This window comes from Halyomorpha halys, unplaced genomic scaffold (genome assembly GCF_000696795.3).
Source record: "Halyomorpha halys isolate HHAL.00 unplaced genomic scaffold, Hhal_1.1 Scaffold633.1, whole genome shotgun sequence".
Lineage (NCBI taxonomy): Eukaryota > Metazoa > Arthropoda > Insecta > Hemiptera > Pentatomidae > Halyomorpha > Halyomorpha halys.
This window is the reverse complement of record NW_027112276.1, coordinates 384826-397734: the sequence shown is the minus strand read 5'-3', so window position 1 is coordinate 397734 and position 12909 is coordinate 384826. Positions and strand designations below refer to the sequence as shown.

The 12909-nt window shown below is 29.3% G+C and overlaps 1 protein-coding gene across 12 annotated transcripts in view; it reads right to left on the bottom strand.

Annotated features, from left to right (window-relative positions):
• The window catches only part of LOC106684956 (transducin-like enhancer protein 4), a 267440-nt gene that overhangs the window by 116206 nt on the left and 138325 nt on the right, over window positions 1-12909 (bottom strand). For 10 of the 12 annotated variants that reach the window (XM_067050244.1, XM_067050238.1, XM_014427350.2 and 7 more), the window contains exon 3: window positions 10481-10544. In XM_067050244.1, coding sequence (XP_066906345.1) covers window positions 10481-10537 — 57 coding nt within the window. In that variant the 5' untranslated portion in view covers window positions 10538-10544. Of the gene's footprint in view, window positions 1-9789; window positions 9854-10480; window positions 10545-12909 lie in introns of all 12 variants that reach the window. The other 2 variants (XM_067050239.1, XM_014427348.2) reach the window with 1 other exon arrangement.

Sequence of the window (12909 nt, the reverse complement as noted above, 5' to 3'; positions counted from 1 at the left end):
TTTAATGTTCTTATTTAATTTTTTTTTTTTTTATTTCAATAGAAAGTAATTAAAATTTTTTTTGAAAAACGATTAATCATTGTGTTGCTGTATTAGCATTAACTGAAACGAATTTTATATTGTGAGGTTAGGTTTCGCAGTTATTAATTTGAGGTGATATATCACGTGATAGCATTCAAATATCAATTAAGATAAAAAAAAAATATATAAAAAATGATTTCATGGATTAAATTGAATTAAAAAATTTAGTCCGGGAACAAAACAGTGAAAAACAACAAAAGGGACCAGAGGCATTGTTAGTATAATTTATACGGACAAGAAGAGAACATTATAGCTGACCTTTAGCAGTAGACAATCCGGACCGTATGATAATCGGGACAAGATAAATGTGGTGAAAGCACTTTTAGGGGGGGGGCGAAGGAGTGGGATGTAGGGGGAGAAAAAACACTGAGTTTCTGCCAGCAAATGCTTCGGGGAATTGTGGCACAGAATGGAACTTGTAATCATTTTACAGCTATATCATAAAGAGATTCACTTCTGTCTCTTTTTTATGTTTCCTCCTTTTTTTCTTCTTTTTTTCCCCTCACCCCGTAAGTTTTTTCCTCTTTCTTTTTTCCCTTAAAAAAAAAGAACGATATCCGCGTAATGATTTATGCGGAAGGCAAGAAGCATTTCTTTATCATCTCGATAAAACGGAACAGAGAGAGAAAACAGTTTCGTTTGATGCTCAATTATGTACAAAGAGCATGATATAATCTAGAGCAATCTGTAATAAATTGGAAACATTCACATGCCTCTCAACACTACAAATATACCCAACTATGATTTTTTAAGGGTCCTTCTGTTTCAAGGAAGGTGTTAAAAATAATATGTAAAAGCCCTAACACATAATAAACGTATTGCTTATAACAAATATTTTCAGTAGTATAATTATTGAAAACATGATTGACTAAAGTGTAGAAGAAAAATGTGCAGTGGAACGGACTGAAGCGTAGTTAAAATGTATAGAATAGAACTATTTATAATAAAAAATATTTTTATTATTAAATAGTTTTATTTATATAATGTGGGAGTGAATGGTTCCGTGGTAAGGCACTGTAGTACCAACTTGAAGGGCCTGTATTCGAATCCGGCTGTGGTAGATATTATTTTCTGGAGTCCACCCAGCCTCATGAATTCGATAAACTTAATTAGGTAAAAATCAAGCGTTCTGACCAAATAACCTCCTTGCACAATCGTTGTTCTAGTAACTGTAATTCCTTACAAAGTACTGCATTCCTGACACTTCATGGGTTGTAATAATAATAATCTTTATTTATTCTGTGATTGATCCCTTCAGAATAGTATACAGGCGTCAAAATTAGGCTTTAAAGCCTAAGAGAAAAGTACAAAATAAAAATGAAATTATAAAATGTCATAAAATATAATAAATTTGAAAAGATGAAAATAAACAATGATAAACAGAATATAATAAATAAAATACAACCACATGTCATATCATAAAACATAAGATGACTAACTTCTGATAATAAATAAAAAGAAAAAAACCGATAAAAAATCAAAAATGTGGTTGTAGTGGTACAATTTATTTTTTTTTAAAGAGTTTTATATAATAATATATCGCACTAGTATTTCTAAAGTGACACAACTCAAAAATCGGTGTTTTTGAGTTATGACTATGAAAGAAATTGGTACATATATCTTTATGAATCATCAAAACTGTATCAACCTAGCTTCAGAGCTTGTCCGCCAGAGGGCACTTGTGTCACTCTTGCTGCCTTAATGCTATTCCCCCTCCATAGGCAAGAGTGTCACATTTCCAGAAATGTAAGTTTTAGACTTATGTCACTTTAGAAATACTAGTGCGATATATTAATTAAAATATATATAAATAATTAAAAATTAACCCTAGTAAAAAAATTCATGTTTTTTGTTTTCATAAAAATTGCATAAATTAAGTAGGAATTTCTTCATCAAGATCTTTTATTAAATCTGAATCTCTGTTCTGTATCATTCCGGAATTTTCTTGGGAATCTAACTCTAGCTGAAACATATAAGAGACCAAAATCATGAAAATTAAAATATATATTGACGGGTGCAAGAATCGTACACACTAATCTGGAACCCTATCAACATGGAAGTGATTTACAGCATAATCCCTCTGAGGCGGTAATGATAGGCGTTCTGCTCCATACCCTACTATTAGGATATAATAAAATTTGAATAAATTATAGGAAATGGAGAACTGTGTAGATTATGGAGGAGTAATTAAAGATTAGCATCGGTATCGATAGATTGCATTACACAGTGTGACTGATGAATCGATTTTAGAACTTGGCAATATGCAGAGGAATGCCAGGAAGATAATTACCACAAGTAATGGATATTTGTATAATAACGTTGATTGTAATTTTACTACTAGTAAATCAATTTATAAATCAGTCAATTAAATTACAAACATCGCGTAATCAAATACCTGACGTAATTTACGTCAATTTATTCCGAGAATAGAATGAATTTGAAATAAACTATCACAAATACTGGCAGGAGTTGTTTGAAAATTAATTTTAATTGATTTTATTTTATATATGATCTTTTCACTTTCTTGAGACTATAATAAAATAATATAATAAAAGCAAGTGATAGTAGTTGTTAAGTTAATCAGTATAGAAGATTTGAAATTTAATTAAAAGTGATAAAATAGGGTAATTTGGTTGTAATTAATGACCTGGACAGAATAGTCTGCAAGACATTTTTAAATAATTGGATGTGAAGTGTAAATTTATATTTAAGATTGGCCGAAACGTAGGACTAATAAAGAAATAATAAAAGGTATTTTGAGACTTAACTTGGATACACATTATTTTATATAAACGTTACTTTTAATGCGTTGACTAGACTAAAAAAGGAAAATCTTTGAAAACAGTAAAAACATAACAAGAATAAACTTAAGATGGTATTTAATCCCTTAAAGTAGGGGTATTCATGATCTATGTTAAAGCGTGTTAAATGGAAAAACTCGTGTTAAATCGAAAAAAATTGCCTTCTTTTGCCGTGGTAAAACGAAATAACATTTAACATGGCTGAGAGTCTGTTACTTGGTCAGTTAAATCGAGAATGACGTCACACAATAGACCAGTTGAGATCGCCGCCATATTAGTTGTTGTGACTTTCAATACAGTTGTCAATTAGCTCATCTTCATTCTCTTCTTCACAAGTTTGAAGATCAATAAGACACTCATAATCCTATAGTTATAACATTTAACATGGACATATAAGATTTGTCAATACAATAAATTGTTACAACTCGAAGTGCTACGTATTAGAACGAATGAACTATTATTCCAATAGATATCTCCCTAATTAAGAGTAATCACTTTAATTATGCTGAGTGGATCGAACTCACAGGGTTGACTTATGGCTACAGTAACAGAATAAATAATAATTTGCCACAGCCGGATCTTTGGAGTGATAGCACAGCCCCTTAAGATTGATATTTAATAGTCAAATTATTGTTTATTTTTTAAAGTTGTTTTTAAGCTTTTTTTTACTATTCTTTCTGTCTAGAATTTATATCAGTAGATTTAATATTTTTTTCCCCCCAAATAAAATAATAGCTTGCATATCACATAAATATGTGTGCGTGTATACACACTTTTAGGTCCATACGGCAGTTATTATACGAGATACACTCTACGAGGGAAGTAGCGAACAGAGATAGGGTAATTGATTGGGGACTGGACACATGTAACATTTGCATAGCACCAGGGACCCTCTTCTGTTGGCATTAACTCCATCCCAGCCTGGCTTTACATATTTATGAATCCCTCTCCCGTCTCTGTGTAATTGTCTATTAGTCTGCCAGGATCATCTGGGCCTACCCGAGGGCCGAATTATGGATTATGGAGAAGTTAGAACTTATTAAAACTATCAGTCAGCTAACTATCACTCAACTACTTAGGTGGAATGAGTCACGCATGCGCAGTAAATATACATTTGTTATAAGAATCTTTTTGTATTTAAAGATTATAACAAAAAGTCCTGATTTTTGGATTATTTTAATTTAAAATAATAGGAAAAAACATTTAGAGATATAAATATAAAACTTTTTTTTAAATAACTATTAATGACTATACTACTTTGACCTTACTTGATTAATAAGGTGGAAATATCATCAATTCCAAATTGTAAATAGTTAAAGTATTTGAATACCTAGCAAGTGTGTGAAAAGGTATTTGTCAATACAATAAATTGTTACAACTCGAAGTCCTACGTATTAGAACGAATGAACTATTATTTCGAACGAATAGCAACAAATAATTTTATTTTGTTCCCCAGTTCGCACAGTGTTAGTTTACTAACAACAACCGCCATTAAGTTAATGGTTTTAAAGTAAATTTAAAAAAATAATTATATTATATAAATTGTAAAAATAAAATATTCGTTTCATGGACTATTTTTTTTTTTCAATCACAAGAAATCTTTTGTTAAACGCTACGCTCACAAAAGAGCTAAATATGTTTTACTGAGGTAATATTGCTAATGTATATGTATTAGGAAAAATGGAATTTATTAAAAGATAACTCGGAGGACCATAAACAGTTTTTGAAATTTACAAATCCAGAGCAAAACTCATTATACTTTTATTGATAAAATAAAGTTTTTATAGCTATGTTGAAGTATAATAATCAAATTTTATCATGTTAAAATATGATAAATCTATAAATACATTGACAAGAGTCGTTATAAAAGTATATAGGAAAATAAAATATAATTATACAGAAGCGGGATCTACTAAAAGTACAGATGATAAACCATTTACTGTCTAATGCGTTTCCTGAATATATCATAAAGAAACACTTATCTCGATGAAGGGATAGAAACAGAGTAATTAGGAAGACGTAGAAACCAAGAATGAAGAGAACAGTAAATACATAGTACAAGATATACAATCAAGGAACAATTACAAGCTTAAATCAATTGCTTCCCACGAAGATAGGTTACAAATTAGACAATAACACGTTAAGCAAGATAGTAAGCATGGAGATTATATAACCAGGGGAGATTGTGTGGGAAGCGGATGCGAGAGGTGTGGAAGTCTTCTCCTAATGACTTCATTAATATACCTCTGGATAGCCGGCATGTTCTACGATCGGCGTGGAGTGCGGAGGAAATACGAGAGTGGGTCTTCGAATGGTAATACCTTCTGTGGCATATTGGCAAACCGCAGAAACCACAAGAGCCTGGCAATGGGAAACATCTTAGTTGAATGTCGAAGGTTTTTATAAATAAGTTTAGAAAAAGGTTCAAAATGAGTTTCATGGAGATTTCTATTTGCAATAAATCCGTTTATGTAACGATCTTCTCAGTTCTTCTTTCTGTATTTTTTTTCTCACTACGTCGACTCATTTTTATTTATACATGTATCAGTGGCTTGAATTTTTTACATATGATTTTCAATAATAATTAACCGCATTCATTTCTCCCAAACAGTTTTAGTCACAATTTATAACTTCGTTAATAAAGTTTATGGAAACTGCCTATTTTTCAAAAGATTCCACATCATCAAATCATACTTCAGTGTTATATAATCTACTCATCAACTAGGAACATAAAGAATACTTACAGATACACTGATTTATGTCAGAAGAATTCTTTCTCTTAATCCACGCAACTTTTAAACTGGCGTTTCAAGCAAAATACATAATTGATTAATCAAAGTTCTTTTTCGAATAGGAATTGAAGAACCTAATACCGATAGATCAAATACTTCCCTCTCTAGACATGCCATCCGCAACTTTTCTACAAGTCTATTCAGCAGATTTTTTTTTCAAATTTTTTTACCAAGACGTTATCACTCCAAAATGATCCTTAGAGCTAACCTACCACAGTCCTTTTTTTTTTTTTTTTGTACAAGGTGGCCGATATGAGAATTTGTACGCCCTTATATGACCTACAATACTCATTAAACTGAATGGCCGGTTATTACGATCAAAAAGAGAACTAGAGGATAAAGATAAAAAACTTAAAAACCTATATTTTTATATTTACTGAAAACCTCATATTCTTCACAGCTATAATCAGGTAAGTAGCATACAGACTATAGAAACGAACAGGGTTTAAAAAAAAAGTATTAAATCTGAACTGTTACGACTAATGAAGAGTTAGAATGAAAGTTAGTTACTTTGTATGGAAATTACTAGACCAACGTTTGTGAAAGGAGGTGGGGTTTGGTCAGAATCAAGCTCGAACGCAAGAATTTTACCTAAATAAGGATATGAACTTATATTAGGTGGGCCTAGGAGAGCTCCCGAACGACATACGGCTGTTGTGAATAAAAAAATAATTATCTGCTCAGCAGGATTCGAACCCGCGTCCTTGGAGTTTAAAGTACAGTGCCTTACCAATGAGCTACTCATTCCCACTTATAAAAAATATTTAAAAGAATACATTTCATAAGTCCGATTTTAAAACATGCAGTTTTAAAAAATAATAAATAGTATATTTTTTTACAGCTTAGTAAAACAAAAACGAAAATTATCATGCCACGATTATTAATAGCACATTAAACGGTATTATAATTGGCACAATATCAATATCCATAAAAGATATCCTCAACGGATAGCCATTGAGGTGAGAAGGTGACCCACAATTAGGAAACAATAGGCCTACAGCCGCACCCACACATAGAAGTGGCTGATTTATCCGGTCCTGTGGGATGTGTGCGTGTGGTCTCCAGTGTGGGCGGCACTAACCACATATGTCAACCCTCACTAAAACCCTGTCTATGTTCTACCACTCTCTTCAAATCCTGTATTGAATCCCCTTAATGGCCACTTAAAAACATGTTTGTGTCCAATTGGATATAACAAAAAAGTTAGGAGGATAATATATAAAACTTTTTTGGAAATATATAAACTGCTAATCGTTATAAAATAAATAAGAAAAAGAGTATCTAATTTTAAATATATATATTTTTATATGAAGTTCTTTTGGATGAGTGAATAAAAAAACAACTGTTGTGGCAACTTTTATAGATTTTTGCGACCTGTAAGTAATACAGTACAATAAAAACCCATTTTTGAATAGAGAATTGTATTAACTAATTATTAACAAACAACATTTATTGGCTGAAAAAAAAAAAATCACACCAATCTTTTTTCTTTTTTTTTTTATGACTCCCTTCCTGGTCATTTCTGACGGGGGGGGGGAGGAGTTATCTACAGGTGACGAACCTATTCTAACACTGGTGGGGAGTCAAGTTTTTCATTTCGTGGGACCGCCACTAAATAAAAAATTCAATTCGGAAACAAACCGGCGCCACCCGTAGTTCTCAGATTGCTAAGTTCTGCAAGGCGCACCACCTGAGCTACTGACGGCCAAAAAAAAAAAAATCACACTAAACATTTTTACTCAGTATTATTGCAAACCAGTTGTTATATTTAGATCTTTAAAATACATCAATTAAAACAAACTTTTGGTTTCTATATATTAATCATAATTTGAATTCTGTACAATTTTTGTTTTATAATGAATTAAAATAATTATTTATTTTTAAAAAAAATGTTTTTTTACAGTCAAGCATGAATATGATAACAATAAAATGATTTAACATCAATATCTTTAAAACTATATATCATTTACAATCATGAAAAAAAGTAATCGATATATAATTTATTTTTTTCTCATTAATAGTAATGAAAATATGATCACACATAATGGAAAAAACGTCATGTAAAATTGGATAATCTGAAAAACATGACAGTGATAAGAATTAATCTTTTCACAACTAACAGAAATAGTTTTTGAAAAATTATTTAATATGAAAAGCTTAAAAGGTAACCTAAAGTAATTTAAAAGAAACTGCTTAAACACAGAAGAATTTAGAAAACATATCAACAAAACAAAAGTTTGCAGTCGATTAGAAAAAAAAAATAGACTGAAGAAAAGAATGCACTTTTCTTTTTTACTCCCTAAAAGAATAAAGAAAGTCATAAAGGAGTGACAATGAAAGACCCAATATTTTAAAAACTGTTAGATCCAATAAACATGTATAAATATCTAAGGAGAATCTGGTTAGGCGCCAAAAAATTAAAAATGATTTCAAAATAATTCAAGCCAGATTTTAAAAATTGAAAATGACAGATGAGAAATACACGAATACATTTTCTAATTAAAAAATGATATTAACTTTTTTGAGCTTTAAGGGACATTTTTGGAATTAGAACTCATATTTTAAAAGCTCGAAAAGGCAATTTTAACATAGTGGGCGAATATTTAAAAATAACATAACACTTTAAGATCTGAAACTTTTTTTTTTTTAATATGTAATAGTATGCCTTATAAATAAAATTAAATGATTTAAATAAAAAAAGTTTTTTTTTAACTCTTCTTTTTTTCGGAATGTAGAACAACAGGTAATGGAACCTTAGCCTCACAGCGAAAAAATAACAAAGGATGAAACAACCCAATGTCAACACAGAAGAAAAAATATAAAAATAAACCAATAAAAAGCGCCATAAAAAAAATAAAACGACGATAGAAAATAGAAGTAAAGTGACTATTAATGAGAACAGAAAATGTGTGGGTGGGTTGAGATAGCGATCTGTTGGTGTTGTTAACAGGACTTGTCTCTGTTTCATGCTTCATCATTACTTACAGTTGTGAGCACTTTTATTTCTGAGGAATTTCAAACATTGTTTTTTATTTTATTTTTTATAAATTATTTAAACAAATAAAGTGATTTGTCTTAAGGTATAATTAAAAAGTAGACTATTACGATTATTTATTATAAAAACTAATAATAGTTATCAATTTTACTGGTCAGTAAATATCAATATTTATTAACATCCAATAGCTATCTATTAAGCCGTTGAATATTGAAAAATGGTTTGAAAATAATTAGTCATGTTTGGAGAATGAATAACATTAATGCAACGAAATTTTCTTAATAAGCGATGGTACTAATTTCAAGGATATTTTCAGAATCCGAAGACATATAATAAAAATTTAAAAAGTATTCGAGGAATTTAAAAATATCTCAACACTCAAAGATATAAACATTTTAATTTTTTTAATGTGTGACGTAAGTCCTACCAAATTAAATTTTATTCTGATATTCCTGTTTTGTTTTTTTTAAGTTTCTCTGGAATTCTAAACCTAAACAGATATTTTTACACTGCAAGTATGTCTATATTTATTCAGAATAACATATATGGAAAAATTTGTTGCTCTCTTAAGCAACCATGTGTTGAGAACTCTTACTCCTATGAGTGTACAGTTGTGAAATTTGAGTATTGAGTATGGGACACAATAATATAATATACATGTACACGATAAGAACAAAGTAACATGAACATACTCTTAATGAGTTTAATAACTATAGTGAAATCCATTAAATTTAAATATTTACTAATGTAACAATAGAAAAATGATTTAAATTTATAAAATGTAAATCCATGAAAGTGAATATGTATGCTAAAGATAACATTAAAAAAAATATTTTTCTTGACAGTTACTGAATTGAAAAACAATTGATATTTCAAAATACTCTCCAAAAAACAAAATAAAAAAAAATTAAATACTTTCAACAATGTAAAAAAAAAATAAAATAAAAAACCTAGTACCACATATAACATACCTGAAATATTAAAATATATGTAATACATAAATATACAAAATACTAAAATTATATAGCCAATCACATGCAAATATAGACAAACATTGAGCAAACTCAAACAAACATGCAAAGGATAGACAAACACTGACACATGCAGGGGACAAACTCACCATGACGTAATGCCTCTGCATTTCAGTTTTGTCTTGGGCTAATTTCTCGATCTCCATCTTTAAACTGCAGACAGACACCACGGGTGGTGGTTAGAGAGGATACAAGGCAAGTGCATGGTTAATACTATTAATAGTAAACAATTATTTAACAAAAAAAATACAACAAAACAATAGCTAGTAAACATGAAAGGTTATTTAACAAGGTGAAGCAAATAAAAATAACGTTGGTCTTGTATAACAACGACATGACAGTTGCTGGTGTCTTTTTTTATGTTGTTTAAATGAGTGCTTAGTTTAACAAATAATTATTATTATGGTTGTTATTGGTTAAGCATAGTTGTGCGAGGCGTGCAAAGCAGCGAGTGGTTAGGTTTGCCATTTCGGTTACTTTAAGGACTCAAGGGTTTGAATGGGGAAGAAACCAGAAAAATGGTCAGTTATATTATATATTGCAATAATTTTTTATATACAAGGATTTTTTTTCAATTTTATAATTTACTATGATTACTAGAAAAATATAACTAATTTATATTTAAAAATTATTATGATAAGATAATTTGTGAGGAAAATGAGGTTATGGATCAAATGTGATGAGGTTAGAAACCGATACGGCAAATGTGTAAGCTCCCATTGGCTCTGTATTTTCTTTATCTTGTCTCTTTTTTTTTTTTTTTCCTCTTTGAGTCCTTACCATAACGTAGTGTCGCTGGATTTCGATTTTCTCGCTTGCAAGCTTCTCGCACTCCATTTTCAAACTGAAAATTCACAATAAATTTCCAATTTTCAAAACTGTTATGATAATATTTTCTTTTGAATTCTTGTTAAATTAAAAAAATTATTATTCTTATACGGTCTTAAATTACGCCACGATTTTACAACCAATCATCACCTGAAAGGAACGAAAATTACAAAAAAAAAAAAAAAATAATAATAATAATATATTAAAACCTCATTGAAACTATACTTTAAATAATTAATAAAAGAAATATTTATTATCTTTCACAAATAACGACTTGCTTAAAACGATTAATTATATTAAAAATAAAGTACTAATTTTTAAATTAATGTTTGTTTGTCAACATAAAAATGAATTTTTTTTTTTCATCGATTCATCTTTACGAATCAATTTCAATGAGATTTTAATTGCAATAGACACGTGTAAAATATGATACTCAATGTAATATAAAATAATAATTTTATGTATTCAAAATCAAATATACCTTGGATAATATAATAAAAATAAATAAAAACAGGGGTACCTATATAGTCTGTTCGGTGTAACTTTAACGAGGTTTTTTAGATAGGGAAAGAAAATACTAAGCAAAATAAATTAGGGTTTTAGAACATATTATTAAGTACCTCAAGTTACACCAATCAGAATTTTAAATCAGAATTTTAAACAGTATGCTTCATAAGTCAACATTCTTACGATATTTAAAAAACAAATTCATAAAACTAGATATGGTAAATCAATTTTTTAATCTTCAGAGTTTTTGTGTTGGTTTGTAAATTTTTATATAATTTATCTATAATTGTAGATCCGAATAAACTTACAATAATAACCTATACACGAATTACAACTTCGGCTTATTTGCTAAGTGTATACCTTAGTAATTATAATGTAAATTGAAAAATTTCAATGAAATACTTTAAGAAGAGATAGCCTGTAAACATACTAAATTTTTTTGTAAATAATATTGTTGTAAATATTAATATGAAATAAAAAAAAAATGTATATAAGACACTAATATATAACAATTAGTACCTCAGTAACCCATTATGGGTTAGGGGTCCAGTACTTTTTAAGTACGGTTTATTGAACAACGGCAGTGCAAGGAGGAGTTCAAGAACACGCTTAACTGCCAAGATTTCGCCCAAAATAAGTGTAACCACATTATAGAGGCTGGGTGTGCCCCAGGAGGGCTCCCAAACCCACAGGGTTGATTTACGACTGTTAAACAGAATAAATTAATATTTACAGGAAATATTTGAACGCAATATTCAATGACCTTCCTTTTAAACATACATTCCACAAAAATCAGTTATTCTGTGGAAGAGGGGATACAACTATAACTAAATATCAACGAAATACAAATTTTAAAATATAAATTTCTCTTAAAACAAATAAAGCTTTTGAGGTTGATAAAACAAATAAATACAATATTATTCTATCCGGTATAAAGTTAATTTTATTAATAATAGAGATACCACGATATAAAGAACTCAATAGTACCCATGATAGAATGGCTTTAAGCGGAAGAGTCCATCTCCGGGCGACTATATTTAGAAGTGTTGGGGGGTGCACCCATTCATCTAACCCAGTCTTGTGTGGAATCTCTGTCTTCTTTAAAGGTCTGAGTAGATCAATCGTTTCAGCCTGGGGTATAGTCTTGTTATAATTTTTAAAAACATGAATCACTTTTTTTTTTAAAAGTGTAATGACAAAGTAATTACCATTTATAATTTTGAATACATCTTTTTTTTTTTAAAGACATTCTTTATTAGAGAAAACTAGATTTAAATTTGTAATTAGTACTGATCTACATTTTAGTATTTTTTTTTTAAATGATTTTTATTTGACAACGAAAACATTGATTTAAAAAGTACTCAGCATTTTTAATAACACAGTATTCAAGTACCATACAATATGTTTACTTAAAATTTTTAAGTTACATATTATAAAACAACGAAAGTACTCAATCATATTAAAGTTGAATGTTTCCGATAACAAAATAAATAATAATTATTGAGTAAGTGTATACTTTATTACAATTTATGGCCGTAATCGAAAACTAATCGAGCTCTGGAGAAGGGCCCCATAAAAAAATACGGTTTTATTAAACCCACTCCTTTCTCTTTTCTCTTTATTTCTTGACAAATTTTTTTTTTATCCAAATTTTAATTTATTTTTAATTTTCCCTTATTTTTTAAAGATATTATTAAAATTATTAAAGCTGAAATCGTAAATTGGAAGAAGATAGATAGATAGATAACCCCCTAAAAATGACTTCAATAAATAAAGAGCTGAGAATAAGAACTTCAAATATATTCTTACAAATATTTCCAGGAGTTTAAAAATGGCCTTATAGAATAGGCCGAAACGTAACAAAAATGTTAAGT